Raw genomic sequence first — 21772 nt, 5'->3', positions numbered from 1 at the left:
GAAAGATACAGGAAATTGAATGCAGATTTCCAAAGAATAGCAAGGAGAGACAAGAAGGCCTTCTTAAACGAGCAATGCAAACAAATAGAGGAAAACAACAGAATGGGAAGAACCAGAGATCTGTTCAAGAAAATTGGAGATATGAAAGGAACATTTCGTACAAAGATTACCATAATAAAGGACAAAAGTGGTAAGGACCTAACAGAAGCAGAAGACATCAAGAAGAGGTGGCAAGAATACACAGAAGAATTATACCAGAAAGATATGGATGTCTCGTACACCCCAGGTAGTGTGGTTGCTGACCTTGAGCCAGACATCCTGGAGAGTGAAGTCAAATGGGCCTTAGAAAGCACTGCAAATAACAAGGCCAGTGGAAGTGATGGTATTCCAGCTGAACTATTTAAAATTTTAAAAGATGATGCTGTTAAGGTGCTACACTCAATATGCCAGCAAATTTGGAAAACTCAGCAGTGGCCAGAAGATTGGAGAAGATCAGTCTACATCCCAATCCCAAAGAAGGGCAGTGCCAAAGAATGCTCCAACTACCGCACAATTGCACTCATCTCACACGCTAGCAAGGTTATGCTTAAAATTCTACAAGGAAGGCTCAAGCAGTATGTGGATCGAGAACTCCCAGAAGTGCAAGCTGGATTTAGAAGAGGCAGAGGAACCAGAGACCAAATTGCAAACATGCACTGGATTATGGAGAAAGCTAGAGAGTTCCAGAAAGACATCTACTTCTGCTTCATTGACTATGCAAAAGCCTTTGACTGTGTCGACCACAGCAAACTATGGCAAGTTCTTAAAGAAATGGGAGTGCCTGATCACCTCATCTGTCTCCTGAGAAATCTCTATGTGGGACAAGAAGCTACAGTTAGAACTGGATATGGAACAACTGATTGGTTCAAAATTGGGAAAAGAGTACGACAAGGCTGTATTTTGTCTCCCTGCTTATTTAATTTATATGCAGAATACATCATGCGAAAGGCTGGGCTGGATGAATCCCAAACTGGAATTAAGATTGCCGGAAGAAATATCAACAACCTCAGATATGCAGATGACACAACCTTGATGGCAGAAAGTGAGGAGGAATTAAAGAACCTTTTAATGAGGGTGAAAGAGGAGAGCGCAAAATATGGTCTGAAGCTCAACATCAAAAAAACGAAGATCATGGCCACTGGTCCCATCACCTCCTGGCAAATAGAAGGGGAAGAAATGGAGGCAGTGAGAGATTTTACTTTCTTGGGCTCCATGATCACTGCAGATGGTGACAGCAGCCATGAAATTAAAAGACGCCTCCTTCTTGGGAGAAGGGCAATGACAGGCCTAGACAGCATCTTGAGGAGTAGAGACGTCACCTTGCCAACAAAGGTCCGTATAGTTAAAGCCATGGTTTTCCCAGTAGTGATGTATGGAAGTGAGAGCTGGACCATAAAGAAGGCTGATCGCCGAAGAATTGATGCTTTTGAATTATGGTGCTGGAGAAGACTCTTGAGAGTCCCATGGACTGCAAGAAGATCAAACGCATCCATTCTTAAGGAAATCAGCCCTGAGTGCTCACTGGAAGGACAGATCGTGAAGCTGAGGCTCCAGTACTTTGGCCACCTCATGAGAAGAGAAGACTCCCTGGAGAAGACACTGATGCTGGGAAAGATGGAGGGCACAAGGAGAAGGGGGCGACAGAGGACGAGATGGTTGGATAGTGTTTTCGAGGTTACCAGCATGAGTCTGACCAAACTGCGGGAAGTAGTGGAGGACAGAGGTGCCTGGCGTGCTCTGGTCCATGGGGTCACGAAGAGTCGGACACGACTAAACGACTAAACAACAACAACAAGACCTGTCAAACCTGTCCCAATATAATTCTTCAAAGGCTAACCCATGTCTACTATAGCACCTCAATTCCTCTGCCTATTAGTTTTAACAGACCAGAGAATTGGAAGGAAATTCCATGCAGCTTCTGGTTTGTGTGAGGCTTTTAATAGTCATTAGTAGGAAATGGCATTCAATGCCTTGTGGGTGTGTTTACCCCTTCCCTTCCCTTCCCTTCCCTATATAAACAAAGTTGGGGAATGAATATTCAAAAACATATCCCACCAAGGAAGGCCACCTCTGCCACAGAATTTCCAACAATTCTGCTATAAATCGGGTCCAAAGTATGAGGAAGTTGGGGCTGAATTCTTGCTGGGCCTTTAGTGCCTGGAGCCTTTGCATATAACTCCATGGCTCAGCTCTGGAATGTGTGTGAAGCAAGGACCAATGAGGGGATTCTGCAGGAAGTAGAGAGCAAATTCTCCACTTCCCTCACCAAATGCACTGAGTCATCATAAGCACCGAAAGTTGTCTGATCTCAGGGATTATGGTGAATGAAGGTGGGGAGGAGGTGGAACAGGAAATGGGTGCAGCTTGGAGTGCTACCAGCTTGGAGAAGGGAGGAGGAGGAGGCAACCACCGGTGGAGGCAGCAATGCTTCTGAATAACAGTTGCTAGGAATCTCTTGTGCTTGAGTCCTGCTTATAGGCTTCTCTTTGAAGCATCTGTTTGGCCACTGCTCAGTTGGTTAGATAACACCAAGGTTGCAGGTTCAATCCCCATATGGCACAGCTGCATATTCCTGCATTGCAGGGGGTTGGACTAGATTATCCTAGGGGTCTCTTCCAGCTATGATTCTAAGATGCTGGACTAGATGGGACATTGGCCTGATCCAACAGGCTCTTCTTACGATCTTATCTTCTTTCTTCTGAGGCAGACAGTTAGGATAAGAACGTCTACTGGCAGCGAGTTCCACAGGACATGGCCTTGCTATGTGAAAGGCTTGGCCAGCGAACCTCAGGGGCATGTGATTCTTGCGAAGATTTAAAAAGGCAGGGGGAGACCTTTCTATGCATGCCACCCTGAGCAACTTGGAGGAAAATGTGGATTAGAAATGTATTAAATAAATAAATCTCTAAAGGGGGGGAGCTCAAAACAGCACATTGAGGACTGAGCATGCTCAGTGAGTACAGAATGCTGACACGTGGGAGGAAGACACAGAGGCTGTGTACACACTGTTCATTTAAAGCACACTCAAAGCACATTCTTCTGCCCAAAGAATTCTGGGTATTGTAATTTGTGAACTCTAACTCTGGGTACTACAGTACCCAGAATTATTTGAGGGAAAGAATGTGCTTCAAATGTGCTTTAAAGGTATAGTGTGGGGGCAGACTTTGGTCTTTCAAATTTCAGCAAGAATAGAAGAACAATTGAGGACAAAAGGAAAATTCAAGTGTTCGCTTCAGAAATATCAGTATACCTCAAAAATTGAACCAAAAGAAAACAAGGATATATTACAAAGACGACAGGTTCTGTCACACAGCATAATACTTCAGGATTTCTATGTTCATGTTGAATTAATTTCTTTTAGTATTCCAAGCTTGGAGAGATGCTGCCAGCAGCTGCTGTTGCAAATCAGTACATAATAACATGCCCCCAAAGTGCATGGAAGGCATTTGGTGACTCCATACCTTGTAAGGTTCTCAAGGGAGGTTGGCAATATTTCAAAAGTTGTTGTAACAAAGAGAAAGTTCCAGGTTCTGTAGAGCTTTCTGTTTCTGTACAATTGACAGTCTCAGAGCAGTTCATAAAAATGTTGGAAGGTCCTAGGACTTAAGATTCACGTTTGCATCCACATCAGAAATATGCAAAGGAGAAAGCGTCTCAAAGCGCTAAAATTCTGAAAAGCTTTTTCCATACAAAAGGTTGCAATCACATACTGTCAGCCTTTGAAGTGTTTAAAGCTAAATCCCAGCACAGTTATTATATGGGACTCAGATCTGGACAGGCACTCACCTTAGATCTACAGAAGTTGTTCAATCGAAATTCCTAAGGCAATTTTTTTCTGTTCCATCCTGTGTTCCAAATGCTCCATTGCACTTGGAAGCTAATATCCCCCTCTGCTGAATTACAGATTTGGTGTAGGACATTTAATTATTGGCTTTGGCTAAATTTAAACCCCACTGGTCTACTACCCTTAGTATCACAAGATTGTCATGAGAGCGCTTGGACTAAAATTGTCATCCAAAAGCTTTACTTTCCTGGTTTATCACCACAACAGTTATGAACACTGGGCTTCAGTAAAGCAAATAATTTAATTAGACAGCACCTATATGATATCAAGCGACAGAATAATGTGGCCACAATAAAGAAATCTTGTCCATGGTATTATTATTTTCCACCTCGTCATTTTGATACGTTGGCACCCTATTTGCAAAATTTAACAATTCCTAAATACAGATGTGCTTTCACATACGCAAGATTAAATATACTGCCTTCAGCTGTACTTGAGGGTCGATTTCAAAAAATTCTGCTGGGAAAATGGTTATGTCCATGTGGAGATGGCAGTATTGAGTCAGTGGCTCATGTGCTTCTAGCTTGCACTCTTTATAAAGGTTTGAGGTTATTTCCCCTCTACTAATGTCCATATCGGGTTGCTCAACCATTGCTACTGTGTCCTTTCTTCTACAAGATCAAGATGACCAGGTGACAGCAAAAACTGCAATTTTTTTAGCAGGGACCAGTAGAATAAGATCTATTATTTGATTATGGATGTAAACCTCCAGAATGTATTTTGTATAGTTAAGTTTTTACCTCTACCTTCCATACACTGTATTTTATTTTATTGCTATGGCTAGTGGCTGATGCAAATAAAGATTTTTTTCTGATTCTGATTCATGTTCACATCTTCAGACACTTCACTTCAAACACCCAACACTTCAAACACACATGTTGGGAATTTCTTGAAACACAGTAGGCCAAAACGCCTTTCAGGTGGAGATCCCCACCCTGGGTGCTGGTATGTAAAAGGTAAAAGGCAAAGGCCCTATGAAGGGTTAAGTCTGGTCAAAGGTGACTATGGGGTTGCAGCACTCATCTCGCTTTCAGGCTAAGGGAGCCGGTGTTTGTCCACAGACAACTTTCCAGGTCATGTGGCCAAGCATGACTAAACCGCTTCTGGCGCAACGGGACACCATGACAGAAACCAGAGCACACGGAAATGCTGTTTACCTTCCCGCCGCAGTGGTACCTATTTATCTACTTGGACTGGTGTGCTTTCAAACTGCTAGGTTGGCAGGAGCTGGGACAGAGCAACGGGAGCTCACTCTGTCCTGGGGATTCGAACCGCCAACCTTTTGATCGACAAGCCGAAGAGGCTCAGTGGTTTAGACCACAGTGCCAGGACTTGAAGCCATGCATGGTAATTGAATCCAGGTCTGTGCCACCTGTGGTAGATTTTAAATAAACGGAAATTGACTCTGTTGGTTTACTGCAATGGAGCCCCTGGCCACGAGAGAGGGCATGATTGGCTGAAACACTAAACAGAAGCACTTAACAAAACAACATCATGTTAGGGGACGTGTCCCGTTTGTCTCAAAGCCTTGCTGTTTCTGGATCCTTATGAACACACGAATCTACATTTAGATTTTGATGGATCTATCTGGTTCTATTCCAAACCCTTTCTAGCTAGCAAGGTTTCTCGCGCGCGCGCCCCCTGACTTAGACACGTCTTTGCAAAAAGTACCGGGGCAAACCCCGAAGAGGAGGCGAGGGGCCAAGCAGGGAGCGTGACTGCCGTTGCTGCCGCCAACCCAATCAACCATCCCCAAGAGAATCGCCTGGATTTTCCCAGAGGTCGGACTTGGGCTGCCAAGGGAGGCGTGCCGCCCTCGGGAAGGGAGGGGAGAGGGAGGGAAAGGAGGAAGGAGGCGCAGAATCAGGGAATGGCGCTGCTGCTGCTGGTTCTGCGAGGTGCCCATCGGGCTTAGGAGCGCCCGCCTCAGCCGCCGGGGCAGGAGCATGCGGGACCCTCTGCTGGTGACGCTGGGCTGGGTGGTGGCGGCAGCGGCCATCGCCTCGACGTGGCACGTCCAAGTGGCAGGTGAGACCCCAAAGGGGAGAGAGCGAGAGAGTCCCCAGCAACCTGGGCAGGGCGTCCAATGGACCACATGGGGGTTTCCTCTCGAGGAAGTGGGCAAGAGGGTGGCTTTTTCACTGCTCACACGGGATCCGTTTTAGCTGTTGGTTATTCAGTTCATGAAATGTGTATTCCGCTTGATCGTAAGGAAAAGCCTCCAGCGGTTTACCAAAACACGTTTTAGATCGGCTGCTTTTAATCAATTGGCTGGTTGTTTGGTGCTGAGCTTACTTTTCTTATTCAATGGATCCGTTGCTTTGTTTTGTAAAATAAAACTGTAAAAGCCGCCCTAATAGTTGGGTAGAACAGGGCAGTGACTGGAGAGGGGCATTTGGTAATTTGCTCTTTTACCTGGCTTTGAGTGACTGCACACTCTGTTGCTTCTGTGGGTGTGTTTTGTACTGTATTAATCTGTCCAGCATATTGAGGGGCCAAAAAGTGATATACAAATAAACCGTTGTTGTTGTTGTTGTGCCCCCAAAGCGATATTTATTTTATTGCATAAAATTTATACGCTGCTTGACTGTAAAAGAAACAAAGAAAGCTCAAAATAGTTTTCAAAAAAAGACAGAATAATTAAATTATCAATAAGAAAAATTAACAACAGTGATTTAAGACTTTTGAAAAGTCAATATAACAGTAGACTAAAGACAAATTAAAACTCTCAGAAACTCAACTTTCTAAACATCCGGGTAGGCTCACCTAAAGACGAATGTTTTTAGAATGTTTTCAAAACAAGAATGATATAAGAATATATGAATAATAATAATAATAATAATAATAATAATATAACAGCGATGAGGGGCTCCAGCCTGTGTCGAGAACCACTGGCAGCTCTTGCCAACCTGCTGCCTCCCAGGTGTTTGGGAGCTGCTGATGGGAGTTTTAGGGCAACATGGGGAAGGGTCACTACCACTCAACATGGCCCCCAGCATTGCTCCTCTCTCTTTAACAGTGGCCCACTGCTGAAGCTTTCACACCACCACTTCATTTTTCCCTATCAGGAAAATCACCACCTGCTGAATTTCTGTTGAATTTGCTTTTTAAGGCACAGGAGGAATGGCAATTAAAAAGGTGGCAATCCTGAGTTACCTTTAAGGTGCTTGCTTGGACCATGGTAATTGAACCACCAGCAGATCAATTTATTAATTTTTAGAAAGGGCCATACAGGTGTGAGTCACCCCACTGCTTTTGTACTTGCCAGCCATCTAGGCGAAGGGTGCCTGAGTGTGTTTTGTTTCTGTTTCCCTTTCTCTAACTGCATAGGCAACATGGCACCTTTTCTCTCTTGTATTTCCAAACGGGCAGATGCAGCGGGCTCAGCTATGTTCACCCCGCTCCATTCAAGCGCAAGGGTTTGAGTCTTTTTAGTTTAGAGAAAAGGCAAGCAATTGGCAACGTGATAGAAGTTTATAACATGGCACTTTGATGGTGCACAGAGAAAAGTTTTCATCCCTCTCTCGTAACGCTCAAATTGGTGGATGTACAATGAAGCTGAATGTTGGGAGATTCAGGATAAACAAAAGAAATTCCTTCTTCATCCAGAGCATATTGAAGCTATGGAGGCAATGATGGCTCCCAACTTGGATGGCTTTAAAAGAGGATTGGACAAATTCATGGAGGGCAAGGCTATTAATGGCTACTAGACATGATGGTTAAGCTCTACCCCAGAGGCTTCATGCTTCTGAACATTAGCTCCTGGGAATCTCAGGTGAGCAGAGTGCTGTTGCGCTCATGTCCAGTTTGCAGGCTTCCAACAAGGATCTGATTAGTCACTGTGCGGAGAGGTGGGTCATTGGCCTGATCCAGCAAACTTGTCTGATGCTCTTATGTTCTTATGTCAAGGTGATGGGTGGGATGCTGGATTTTGTAAATTAATAAAGCGGGGGAGGGGGGGAGAGACATTGTTAGCTCACATTAAAAATAAGAAAAATCCATTAATCCCAATGATACCCAAATGAGGAAGAGGTGCTTGGGTGAGGGGCGCTGAACTCTCTCTCACACCTTTGCACCCTTTGTTCCATCGCCTCAGGTGCTTTTCTCACAGCCACGTCTGATTCTGGAAATGGCTGGACTGAGGAGAAAAGTGCCTGAGCTGATGTAGCAAGAGGAGCCCTGGTGGGGGAAGGGGAGAGGGCTCAGCTTCCCTTACCCTGTAATGTAGGGGTAAGAGCAGCTTTTGCCAGCCTGTTGCCTTACAGGTGTTTTGTATTACACTTTCCAGGAGCTGCAGCCAGCGCAGCCATGGTACTGTTAACTCCAGCATCTGAGAGCCCAGCTGACTGAGGCTGATGGGAATTGTAGTTAGGAATGGGAGAGGATTTTGGTTTGCTCCAGAACTGGAAGCAAACCTCTCTGGTCTTCATCCGATGGCTCACATTGGATCACATGTCTAGATTGGATTGCATGTATGTGAACTTCTCAGGTTGTGGTTCGTTTGTACTAACATCCTGGTTTTAGTTTCATTTCTTTACAAGGTGGTTCGGGGGCTTTCTAGCTCTTTTTGCCTTTCTGTTCAAAAATCATTTCTAGCTGCTTGAAAGATACAGTATCTGTATTGGAGTTTTAAAAAAGATGTTATTAAGGTGTTTTTATTGCTTTATTGTTTGTCACTCTGGGCTCCTTTGGGAGGAAGGGCAGTATAGGAATTGAATAAATAAAAACAAATTAAAATTAAGTGTGTGTATGTGAAAATTGCTTAAAATATCCACCTGGTTATAAGATGGAACAGACTTGCTGGTCCACTTGTGTTCAAGGGACACAAACCAGATGAAGGCTGCATTCACAACATACATTTCAACTGCAATGATACCACTTTAACAAGGCATGGCTTCTGCCAAAGAATTATGGGAGCTGTAGTTTGTTAAGGATGCTGAAAGTTTTTAGGAGACCACTATTCCCTTCACAGAGCTACTGTTCCCAGATTTTCCTGTGAAGAGGGATTGATTATTAAACCACTCTGATGAAATTACAACAGGGCAGATAATCTATCAGAGATCCTGATTCCCCGGACCATTTGGTAGGATGGGTCCTTTTTGAAGTGGGGTTGGGCTAGAAGACCCTTGGGGATCCCTTCCAACTCTATGATTCTAAGTGTAGCCACATGGTGAGGCTTCCCCCTGAGGGCAGCTGTTCACATCTAGCTCCCTTGAGACTTGATTGAATGGCTTTTAACATTGATTGAATGGCTTTTAACCTACTGTGCTTTGTGGTAGGCTAGCCGAAACCACAGGATGAAGAATGGTGCCTCCAGAATGTCACTATTTTGTACAACAAACCCACTTTCTTAAAATGAAATAAAAAGCCCCCCCCCCCCGACTTTTAGTGGTTAGGAAAGTGACAGGAGAGTAACAGGGAACCGTACTGAAAAGTGTGGGGTGAACTAATGATAAATGGGAAGACATGTCAGCACCCCCCCACACACCAATTGGAATGAATGCTCATTGTCTTGTAACTGCCCCATAATAATATTTGTTAACAAATGCTCAATACATAGCCTAGCCTCTGTGTAAGCTTTGTGCAAGCAGATCAGGATGCTGAATAGCAAAGAGTCCTCAGTGTGATTTGATTTAAAGTGTCTGCTGTGCTATCATTTGTCTGCATGAGCTGGGATGAAGGAGCCTCACGCTTTCTAGTGCATATCTTAAAAGTATTTGTGTGCATGTTTGACCGTATGTGTGTTTGCAGAAACATGGATTGTTCAGGGACATTGTGAGTTGGGATTGGACCTCGGACTGGTTATTCAGCCTATTTGTTTGCTGCTGTGTGTGACTGTGTGAAGCAGACGCAAATGAGTGAAAGATGCTTTCATCAAAAACACTTGAGTTCGCCAGCAAACGACGCCAGCTGTCAGGTCTTGGTCACTCTGTGCATATTGAGCTAGGCATCTCTTGCAAAAAAAAAACCACAAAAAAAAACCTTAGCAAAATTAAAATTTTTGAAATATGGGTTTGGTCTCTGTTCCCCACCCTGCATCAAAATATAACTTTTAGTAGTGAGAAACAATTGGCAGCCTTTATTGATGAGTTCTTCCTGCCATCGGGGCCACTGCAGGATGCTACTTCTCACAGTGAACAGCAGGGATTTGTCTTGGGCTGGGAAGGATTAAGAACAGGCAATTAATCTGAACCAGCATTGCTCAACCATCCACATTCCTGCCTGTCATGCCTCATCTGGAGGAGTCCACAATCAGAGGCCAATGTGGAGCTCCCACTACTTAGTGAAGCCCAGGACCCAACGAGATCTGTGGACAAGGACAAGTTAGGATTCCAGGACAAGGGTGCTAGGTGGGCATCCCGTGGAGACCTCTCCTTTGACAACAACTCATGGGATTCGGCTGGGTGTGGTTCCAGCAAGCTCTAGCTGAAAAGCCCCAGTATCAGGTGGGAAGAGCTGCTTTTTGCCTTGTACCTGGCCCTCTACTTGCGTGGAATGAGACCTTGGACTGCCCCTTGATTTGCATCTTTCCTGAGCCCTTGCTTGAACCACTGTTTACTTGGGACTGGACCTCGGACTGGCCTTGGGTGTTGCTGGTGTCTGCATCCATGGCAGCTCTGTTTATATGGATGTTCCTCTGCAGCTCAGGACCCAGCTAGGACAGGACACTCCCCTCCCCACATTTTATTCAACTGTAGCCATGGGTCAGGCTAGGCAGAGAAAGGGGGTGTCCCTCTTATGCCGGTTACAGTGAATCCAATTTCTCCTCTGTTGTTCTTTGGCATGCAGAGGCACCCCCTGAGGTCAGATCCCCAGGCCCTTTCAAATTCTGCAAGGCCTTGCTGTTGCAATTCAAGGAGGGGAGGTAAGCTGAGCCCTTTGTCCTCCCCTCTCCCCCCTACTTTCCTCCTCACTTCCATCAGGCTCGCTGCTCAACTCCTGTTCTCCTCCTAACTGGTTAAAGATGCTGGCTGAGTTTATTTTAGGTGTGCTCAGGAAACCCAACTGGCGCCTTTGTGGGGACGGGACTTGTCCAGGGATAAACACATCTTTCCAGGGTCCAGATAAGATTATATTTGTCTCTGCTGGCACTTCAGTGTGCCAGTTGGTGTCACAATTATGTTGGTTCTTTTTTTAACTTTGCTGCTTGTAAAACATGATAATTTTCTGGATAAAAATATAGTTTAAAGAACTCAACTTTTTTCAAATGTGTGTGTTAGAGGGGAGGGTTTCCTAGGATATTGTTACTCAAACGGATTTTTTTGTTTAAATATTTATAAAACACAATATTCAAGCGTATCAAGGTGGCTTACGAAACATACAGAATGTAATAAAATTGCCTGTAAAACATAATTTAAAACATCAGTAGATGCCAGGGCTGTCAGACAGGCAGGACCACCCACAAATGTCAAAATGAAGACTCCCTGTGTTCACTCAGGCCAGCTGATTCTACCACCTATCAGCTTCTCAGACCTATCGTCGGTGTCCCATGACCAATGTTGTGGGTCTAAGTCTTCTTCCTCCATGTCATCCCTGGGGATTTTTGGGCTGGCGTCTCCCACTGCTCTTCCTCAACCAGCCAGTCTCTGACAGTAGACTGGTTAGAAAGGGAAGCTCATATTGCAAAGGCTTGCCAAAAGAGTGTGGTTTTCAGAAGAGGATTGAAAGAAGGCAGGGATTAATGCTGCCAAAGCCAGTTCCACAGGGCAGGGCCTTCCACACTAAATACTCAGTCCCTACTAAAGGCCAACCAAACTTCAAGGCATGGAGATTCATCCAAAGAGCCCCATCAGATGATCTCAGTGATTGAGGTCAAATGGTCTAACATGCACACAAGGGAACAGACAGTTTTTCAGGTGTTTCCGGCCCAAGGCTTTGTGGATTAACACAAGAACCTTCAAACTGTTGCCTGCAGTCTGCTCCTGTGAGCAGCGTGGCCACTGCAGGAATCAAGTCTTGAGGCTACCAGTGCATGGACCACTGTATGGTCAGGCTGTGTGGTCCAGGAATGGTTTCAGTTGGCATACCATCTAGAGCTGGTAAAAAAAAAAAAAGCACTCTTGGGCATTTTTTAGGCATCCCTCTGTTTTGATATGGTTTGGGCAGTTTGAGTATGGAAATTGAGTTCATCTCATTTATGTACATATTGTCGCTGACATTGCCTGTCATTTAAGTCCTTAAATGCACCTAGCGTGTCCAATTGTCCAAGAGGATTGGTGGATAAATTCATGGTGGATAAAGCACTATCACTGGCTACTAGGCATGATGGCTCTGCTCTGCCTCCATGGTCAGAGATATCAATGCTTCTGAATACCAGTTGCTGGAAGCCACAGGAGTGGCACATGCTCTTGTGTTTGGGGTTGTGGGTTTCCCACAGGCATCTGGTTGGCGACTGTGAGAACAGGATGTGGGCCACTGGCTTGATCCAGCAGGGCTCTGTGTACATTCTCTTGGGTTGGCATGCTAATTTTAAAAAAAGGGGGGCTCAGTTTCACTTTCCCCCTGTGCTTTCACTCATTTAGATTGTGATCTCCTCCGAGAGCTGTTGTTTAACTGCTTCTGTGACCATTATATAAATAACAATAAATTATCCATTCCATATGGGCTGGATATCACATAGTCGTCCTTGAATGGGGCCCTAAACAACTGTTGTGCAAAAGCCAAATCTAGCTGGGATCACTGATTGCTGAGTGAATCCCTTGAAGGCAGAGGCCAGATTCCACAAGGGTGAATCTGCAGAATATTCATGCCTCCAGCTATTCAAAATCCCACTGCAGGCACTTTGTGTTGTGGGGAAATTAGCATCCTACACCCAGTTTGCATTTAGGTTAAAGCAGTATCTCCCAAGATCAAGGTGGGGCAATCTTGGCTGTTCTTGCCTATCTCCCCTTGTGCAATTCTCCAGAGCCATAGGTGAATATTTCCCAAGTAGCTGAAACTCTTTCTGAGAGGTGTATGTTCCAGATTAATCGATAACCCAGAAGCTCAGTCCTACCTGGCCAGTCCAGGAGCTACAGACGAAGACCCTGATAAAGCACCCCCAGCCTCCAGACGGCAAACAGTCCTGCTCTTCCTTTCAACCTCTGCCTTGCAACAATACCTGCACTGTTCCAGATGAACATGTTCAGCTTATTGCAGTTATTATTTCATAATCTGTGAATCACTTTGTGTAGCTCTGTCCCAAGGTGATTTGCAGCCACATTCTTAAAAGCAGCTAAGAGAATATTGTAAGCAGTAGGAAAACAGCTGAGTATATATTTAAAAACAGCACAGAATGAACACCTAAGGCAGATTCGTCTTCGTCCAGCTGGAGAAGTCTGTCGAAACAAAAAATACCTTCAATTGTTTCTGGAGAATACAGATATCAGTTAACTGCTGTATCTCAACAGGAATGCTGCCCCTCCAGAGGACATCATCACCAAGGGTGCATGAATCCACTCTCCTAGTCACAGAGGGATGCAATTTCTCCAACTAACCCCATTTTATGGTGGCTTAAGGTGCAGGAGCGGGGTGCATCTCCTGCAGCAGGATAAATGTTGCTAATCAATGGCTAAAAACCAAGCTGCTGTCAGCTGCAATCCAGGACATGGTTGAAAAACTGGCAACCCTGATCTCACAGTGAGTGCGAGCTCTTAGATCTGTACTACTAATTCTTGAAGCGGATTAGGGGTGGCTGTTCTTGCCTCAGGATTCCATTGAAAATGTGTCTGTGCTGGGCAATCTTACCTTTTATCTCCCTGTGTGTGCCAACCTGTTGACACTCTGCAGCCATAAGCTGCCTTGCTTTCTGTAAAATGGGTGAAAACTGTTTCACCAAAGGTGTGTCCTAGGCAACAATGGGTCCTTGGAGATGTGACTGCAAAGTTAGTTTATTCCTTTGTCAAGCTTGTTTGACCTCAGTGCTCTTTGAGGACCTGTCCCTGAACATTTTACTATGAAAACATGTTAACATTGTTTGGGGTAATGGAAACACCCTAATGGCAAAATTTGATGCATTTCAGGGACATTTTATGCCTCAGGTGGTGTTTTGTTTGTTTGTTTGTTTGTTTGTTTCCAGAAGAAAAACTGAAAGTGATAGGTAGGTAAAATGTGGGGACCTTGTATGGGTGACAACTTGTGACAATGTCCTGGAATGACTTCCTGGTAGGTTTGTTTCTATGTGAATTGCACAATGATAAGGGTGCTGAGGGGACACTTGGGTACCCACAAAATTGGAAGAAGGTTAAGAAGAGGCTGGAGGGGGGCTGCATTCTGCATTATAGACACTGCCTTGAGACACTGTGGTACTCCAGCACCACCCTGAGTGTCTCCCATATCCACTGCCAGAGGCAGTGGAGAAGCAGCGGCAGGAGCTCAGAGTCCCCTGCCTTCTGCTTCTTGTTTCTGCAGCAGCGGGCAGCATGGTGTGGCAGCAGGCAGGCACAGGGGCAGGATTTGCTGTCTCACGCTTCCACCTCCACCTGAGGCAGCTGCCTCAGTTTGCCTAATCATAAGGCTGGCTCTGTCTCTAAGCTCCCTTCCAGCTCTTTATGTGATGCAATAAATCATCTGCAAATCTGCAGAATCATTTCCTCCCAGTTTGCCCTGAGAGAGGAAAAGGTTGAATTGAGCACTATGATAAGGTTACCAGATTTTTTTCAATGAATCCGGGGACACTTCAAATAAATAAATAAATAAATAAATAAATAAATAAATAAATACTACACGTTTGTGACGTTGATGCTGCAGCGATGGCAGTGGCAGAGGGGCGGCCGCCGCCTTGACCTCAACCGCCACATTTCCCCTTCCTTTGAGGCTTCTATCTCCTTTCTCCATGAATCTGGGCAGCCCCTGAGTTGTTGGTTCTTCAGTGGTGGCGGTGGGGAAGCAGTGCGCAGTGGGTCAGGCATGGAAGGCAGAGAAGGAGGGCCGAGAGTGGTGGCGGTGAGGCTCGGGCAGCGCAATGCCTTCCTTCCCATCGGAGCAGCCCCAATCCCATTCCTACTTGCGTGCAAGCAGGAGGGGGTGGGGATCCCTCAGCTGGGAAGGGAGGCTTCCCGTTGCCTAACTGAGGGATCCCTGTCCCCTCCTGCTTGCACGCAAGCTCTGATAGGCAGCGTGAAGCCTCCCTTCAAAGCTGAGAGATTGCTGCCCCACTCCTGCTTGCACACAAGTAGGAGTTGGGAGTCTGCTCTGATGGGAAGGAAGGCATTGTGCTGCCTGAGAGATCCCTGCCCCCTCCTGCTTGCATGCAGGCAGCATGAAGCCTCCCTTCACAGCTTAGTTGCTGGGGTCAGGGAAGGTGGAGGCAGCCCGGAAGCTGCATCTTCAAGCCCCTGCACCACCACCATATGGGGACTTCTTAGCAGCTCCTGTTGCCAGCCAGAGCCAACTGCTCCAGGCTGCTGAGACTGCCGCCCCTGCGTTTCCCGGGGACATTAGATGAAATCTGGGGACATTCCAGGGATGGAATTTGTCTGGGGACTTATTCACAAATCCAGGGACTGTCCCTGGGAAACGGGGACGTCTGGTAACCCTACACTATGAGGGCACTTTGAAACTCCTTCCCACATTATGAGAACACGATGCCTGCTCTACTCTCACAGAGAGTCTGTGAACAGGGCAGACCTCAGCCAGGTGCCTCTAAATATCACAGAAATGGCAAGCACAGTTTCCTGCTTCTGCTCCATAGGGGCACAAGGGTCCCCTGCAAGGTTAGCTGCTGATGTGTATCTCGGAAGTCATGGCCATTTCTTTTGTTAGCCTGACATTTGGGTTGGCTCAGTGGTGTTAACAGGCACAGCTACTCGGTTTCAAAAATAAAATAATGAGATTGCTCATCAAAGAGGAAAGAGTTGGGCAATCACAGTCTATGCTGGCAAATCTTTCTCACATGATCCTTTTTCCTAATGCAACCAGAATTCAAGGCACATTTTCTGCCACAAGAATTCAAGAGAGTTGTGCAACCTGCAGCTGTTTTGAATATGGAAACGATTTTATATAATCGTTCTCTGGTTTGAAATTGGAAATGTGTCATTGGCAAAGTATAGTTTTGCCATCTGAAGCCTTGGGCTTGTGTGCTTCCTAAACTTTATTTCTCGTTCTGACAATTTGTATAACACTTAATAACAGTTGCCTCTAAGCAGTGTACAAGAGACTCAATGCAATGAAACTAAAAATGAGCTAAAACGATAAAAGCAAGTGTAAAAATGTTCTCTTGCCATCCACATTGATTTCCTCCTTCACCTCCTAGTTTGATCAGGCCATAGTTTACTACTACATCTGAATTAAGCATGCTAGAACTTTAAGCAATAGACCACATAGATGTGTGAGCATCCTGCCCTGAAAGCAGTGGAGCCTTTGAAAACATTCATTCATTCATTCATTCATTCATTTCATTTCATTTATAAATTCCATGACAGCCAGTGTTGCATAGTGGTTAGAGTGTCTGACCAGGACCTGGGAGGCCAGGGTTTAGCCATGAAACGCACTGGGTGACTAGTTGCTGCATCTGAGCCTAACCTACCTCACAGGGTTGTTGTAAGAATAAAATGAGGAGGGTGAGAGCCAGGTACACCACCTTGAGTTATTTGCAGGAAAGGTGTGTGGGTGGTGGGTATAAATATAATATATAAAGCATCCAAAAGCAATTTAACAATGAAAGCATCAACAATAAAAATGTACATAAAAACACTTCCATTACTGATTCAGAGTGGGATAAAATCTTTATTTAAAAGGCTTGTTGTAAAGGGAAGATCTTCAATAGGGGTTAGAACGACAATAGAGACGGCAAGTGGCTGATATGTAATGGGAGTCTGTTCCACAGCGTAAAGGCCTGATTCTGACACCATACAGAATGGACCCCTTGATGAACTGCTCTTGGTTATGGTCCCTGATATGAGTGCAGTGATTTGTTAGGTAAATGCACAGCAAGATGATATTTTAGGTATTGTGATCCCAAGCTGTATAGATTACCAGTACCAGCATCTCAGATATAGCCCAGTGGCTGCTCGGTAGCAATTCAAATCAATGCAGATCTTTGCAAAAGTCTCAGAAGGTGCTCACTGCTGACTCCCCCTGTTCCCCAAAGACCAAGTGATTTATCTGGGACAAGGGACATGGAGAGAGGGGTGCATGCCAGGTCCCAGCTGTCTTTTCCTGCCTTGCCACAGCTAAGTCCCTGGGCTTAATGGCAATAACTACACATACTTGGTACTCTGAATCAGACTCAAAGTTTGGCATGCTACTAGTCAGGAGAGTGTTGTTGCACTCAGGTTCTGATTTTGGGCTTCCCATAGGTTTTATCTGGCCGCTGTGACAACAGGATGCTGGACTAGATTGACCGGCTTTGACTTGATCCAGCAGGGCTTTTCCTATGTTCTATTTTGTATTTGTTTTTCTCTCTCTTCTATTTAGTTTTATTAGGCTAGCTTATTTGCATACAGTGTTCTTTAGTCTATGCTGTTAAATTAGGTTTGCTCATTTGTATTGTTTTGCACAACGTTGTATGGACTGATGCCTTTTTTCTATTTATTGACATTGTGACTTACAATCCGTTCTAACGTTTTTGAACAGTAATGCTTATTGTTCGTTTGATGTGTTGTGAGCCTTTTGGGGCACAGTTTTCTGGGAAAGTGGCATACAAATAAACACGCAGTGATCGATGTGCTGTTTTCTTGCTGCAGGACAACCGGAAGTAGGAAAAGGCTGTGCAAACGAATGCATTCAACACTTATCCAAGCCGATTCAGCAGACCAAACTTCAAAATTATACAAAAAGGACATGTGGGACGAAGACTTCGGTAATGTAAGTGCCTTGTGCCATTAATGCTATGCCAGTTATTATACAATCCAGTTTTCTTCTCATCAGAAGAGATGGAAGTTAAATGCAGTTGTCACAGGAGACGTGTGTCTTCCAGTTTTCTTTCTACCTATCCAAAGCTCTTTAAGGAGGTCATAAATGATTAAACTGATTTCAGGAACAAAAAAGGGTGGGAACAGGCTTAAAATACATTGATGTTGTTATTATGGCAAAAGGCAATGGCTGTAGTGATGCTGTCTTTTGCCTGACCCTTCCCTTCCTGACTTCTATAGGGTGAGTGTGTAACTTCATTTATTACTATGAGTATATTATATATAGTGCTATCAATTTGCATGGTGCCCAGACATTAGCAATGAGAAGACAGGGCTCCACCTCATACAGTATATAATATAAAACACGACACAAGCTGAGACTACAGAGGGAAGAGAGGGAAGGAGAGGGAACAGTGAAGCAGGGAGGACGGTGGCTTCTTAGGGTGCAGAGGTGACAGGGTGCCAAGCTTCACTGCAACTCTTTGGTTTATTTCTGCTACTCTGCAACACAATGTTGATGAATATTTGCAAGGCCTTTTTTTGTTAAATGGAAATGGATGTGGAAAGATATTTAATAATATATTAACTAAGCAGTGCTAAAGGATGTGCTTAAATCTGTCCTGTTGATGATCACTGACTTTTAAAACCGCTTAACTGAGCTGGATCGTGTCCCTTTTAACTGTTGTTCCCTTCTCTGTCCAGACTGATCACTAAGATGAATCGGAAATTCTGTGCAAGACCAGAGGACGTCTGGGTACAGGAGGCCATGAGGCAGCTGGATGCAATGAATGCTCCTACAGAAGTGACAGCTGGGTTTGACAAACAAGTGGGAGATACTGTCTCCATATCAGCTCACCCTGGGGCTCCACCTGACACCACTGTCACATTTAGCACAGCTACGTACACTCCCAAACCAGCAGTGATGGTGACTGGAACGACCCTTCATCCCCAAACCCTTGCAAGTGGCACTACGGTTTCCCAAACCTCTGTTGGACCAAAGAGATATGAGGGAAGTCTCACAACTGTTGGGAAAGGCCTGGAAGAGTTCCCTGGATCAACTCATGATTTGGTGGCATCTCCATCCAGCTCCCCCATAAGCAATTTTATTATCGCAGATTCCACGGCAAAAGGCACAAAGCCGACCACAGCATCTGCCGTTCCCCCAGCTTCCTCCGAACAACTGACTCCAGTTCTGAGCAGCTCCAGCACAGGTACCGGAAGGCAGTCAACTGTGGGGCTCCCAACTGCTGAAGCAAACATGCACACTTCTACCAAATCAGCAGGTACTTTGTCAACGTCAGGCTTTCACCAGGAGAACGCAACCGGGAAGAGCAGAGCAAAGCCAACCACAAGCACTCCCGAGGTTGCCTTCTCTCCCAGTGCTTTGGCTGGACCCAGAAGTCACATCATCTTCTTGGCTTCCATGGGGACTTTTGTGTGTCTCACCATTGTCGCTGTTGTGTGGGCAAGCACTAGGCCCAGAACACCACCTAAGGAACTGGTCCAAGGCTTGCTCTTCACTTCCTCTGACTCTCAGTCTGACTCCTTGGCCATGGAAGTTCTTTAACTTGCCTGTGACTTTGTCTAAGAATGCTTCTTTCACGGCAGGGTTTTAACCAAGGCCATTGAATAAAAGAGGGGGAGCAAGTCAGCCCCATCCTGCATGTTCAGTCACAAGATGCAGTGCACACACATCAGATGAATGGCAATGCCCATAAACTGGGGGGGGGGGGAGAGGCTGGCCCCCTCAAATATGTTATTAGTTGACTTCTACATTCTAAGGCAAGGCAGGTGGTGTGAGCTTCCCCCACAAGAGCGGGACCTGTGACATTAGCTGCTCTTGGGCAGCAGGATGTAGCAAACACATTGCCCAAGGGTAGTGAGAGAGGCCTTATCCTGCAGGAATATGAACTCAGGCCACTTCAAAGTGGGAGGCAGGCCTTCTCACCAAATCCCTCTGCTAGGGGAACAGAGAGTGGCTCCTTCCTGAGCCATTCAAGCCAAGTTGGTTGGAAGCAGAGCTGGAGCAGTCCCAAGGCAATTGTATATTGACCTGAGGCCAAGGTCAAAGGCTCACCCGGGACATATAATCAAGCATACTTGGATAGGACTCCTCCTAAAGTTGTTTGCTTGATCTTCCTTTATTTGTCAAAGTAGGCAAGTGTTGAATCTGTTGGTGTCCACCAAGATTCAAATCTCACGAGGTCGCTTAGACCCTGTAGACCAGGGTAGACCAGGGCCACATTCTGCCAAGAGCCACATTCCCTTCAGGGTAATCTGATAGGGGCCACATGTCAGTGGGAGGGGGGCAGAGCCTCTCACCTCCCTCCTTCTCTCCCTGCCCACTGGCCTGCAAGCAGAAGGGCAGATCGCTCTTGTCAGAGGTCTGAACTGCTTGCTTGTGGTGGTCTTCCCCTCCCTCCTTCCATTTTGCCTTCCTGCTCCCCCTGCTCTGTCTTTCCTTCCAGGCTTTTGCCCCCCTCAAGCAAGAAATTAGGCAGGGGGCTCCAAGTAACCTGCTGGCTACAGACTCTCCACTTCTGCAACCTGCACCTGCTGGTATCTTTTAGCACATAGGAATTACCATTTCAAGTATGGGAGAGAAGTGGGAAAGCATTACGTATGTTGAAATTTGCACTAAACGCTCAAGACCAAAAACCAGGTCATTTAGCCAAGCTCAAGGTGTACAGTAGTTTTTTATCCTTATCCATAGAATGGGTATTTTCTGGGTTTGCTATATGGTGTTTTGTATTTTCTTTAAGTAAATAAATAAAAGTTTAATCCCATGTAGTGTGTCGTCTTTCACAAATGCGAGGTGGAATAAAAAAGAGGGTCGTCCAAGTGAACCAAAGTACCTTGTTATGGAACCACTAACAGATTACAGATGTAGGGCCATCACTTTGCTTTATTTACACCCTGCCTTTCAATTTTATAAATGCCTAAAGTGGTTTAAAATTGAACAAGGAATGGTACTGGGAAAACCAAAACAACAGTTTAAGCAGGAAGGGAAAAAGTCAAAGCATCAAAATCAGGCAGTAGCAAGTCTCAGAGTTTTTTGTTTGTTTTCGTTTTAACAATTTTTATTGGTTTCTAAACAAATTCAGATACAAGAACCATTAAACACTTATCCAGCAATACATCTAATGGTGTTTGTTTTAGCTAGACTGGTGACTGGGAGTGGCTGCCAAGACTACATAACACCGGTCCTGAAAGACCTACATTGGCTCCCAGTACATTTCTGAGCACAATTCAAAGTGTTGGTGCTGACCTTTAAAGCCCTAAACAGCCTCGGCCCAGTATATCTGAAGGAGCATCTCCACTCCCATTGTTGAACTCGGACACTGAGGTCCAGCTCCGAGGGCCTTCTGGTGGTTCCCTCACTGCAGGAAGTGAGGTTACAGGGAACCAGGCAGAGGGCCTTTATGGTAGTGGCACCTGCCCTCTGGAACGCCCTCCTATCAGATGTCAAGGAAATAAACAAATAAACAACAATCTGACTTTTAGAAGACATCTGAAGGCAGCCCTTAATCGAAAAAAATTTAGTGTCATTTTTTTTTTACAATTTTCTATTTGCAATAAGCCACCCAGAGTGGCTGGGGAAACCTAGCCAGATGTGCGGGGTATAAATAATAAAATTGTTGTTGCTGTTGTTCTTGTTCTTGTTCATTGACTATAGACATAAACTTGCAAAACGAATGTTCAAACATATTATTTAATGTAACCTCTGCTCTGAGAATATTGGCATGACAAGGTCTTGCTTTTGGTAATTAACATGCTTAAAGAAATGGGCCCACGTTTCTTGGAAGGTATCTCTATTCTGAAATATAAATGGATGGCGAAGACAGGCTCAGAGTTAAGAGGTTAAAAGGTCTGGATGAATTAAGAAGACAGGAATGAAAAAGTACACACTTGTTAAAGGAATTGCTGGTCTGGTTTGCACCATGGTTTTCTAAACAGTGTTGATGGGGTGCTTTTATGAAAAAGTGTACTCACTCCCATAGGAGGCAGTGGTGGCCATCAACTTAGATGGCTTTAAAAGAGGATTTGACAATTTTAT

General features: G+C 45.2%; 1 protein-coding gene across 1 annotated transcript; it reads left to right on the top strand.

Annotated features, from left to right (window-relative positions):
- The first annotated feature begins 5721 nt into the window (after nt 1-5721).
- CX3CL1 (C-X3-C motif chemokine ligand 1) lies at nt 5722-20501 on the top strand. Its single transcript, XM_028739285.2, has 3 exons — nt 5722-5911; nt 17548-17668; nt 18418-20501. Exons 1-3 carry the CDS (start codon nt 5830-5832, stop codon nt 19280-19282), a joined length of 1068 nt encoding a protein of 355 aa, XP_028595118.2. The 5' UTR covers nt 5722-5829; the 3' UTR covers nt 19283-20501.
- The last annotated feature ends 1271 nt before the right edge of the window (nt 20502-21772 follow it).

The sequence above is a fragment of the Podarcis muralis genome, chromosome 7 (assembly GCF_964188315.1).
Source record: "Podarcis muralis chromosome 7, rPodMur119.hap1.1, whole genome shotgun sequence".
NCBI lineage: Eukaryota > Metazoa > Chordata > Lepidosauria > Squamata > Lacertidae > Podarcis > Podarcis muralis.
This window is presented reverse-complemented; position numbering and strand designations above follow the sequence as displayed.

Excerpts from the sequence above, each read along its gene's own strand:
- CX3CL1 (XM_028739285.2), top strand. The coding sequence starts at position 5,830 with ATGCGGGACCCTCTGCTGGTGACGCTGGGCTGGGTGGTGGCGGCAGCG. Across the intron at positions 5,912-17,547 it reads GTGGCACGTCCAAGTGGCAG|GACAACCGGAAGTAGGAAAA; the intron begins GTGAGACCCCAA and ends TTCTTGCTGCAG. Across the intron at positions 17,669-18,417 it reads GGGACGAAGACTTCGGTAAT|ACTGATCACTAAGATGAATC; the intron begins GTAAGTGCCTTG and ends TTCTCTGTCCAG.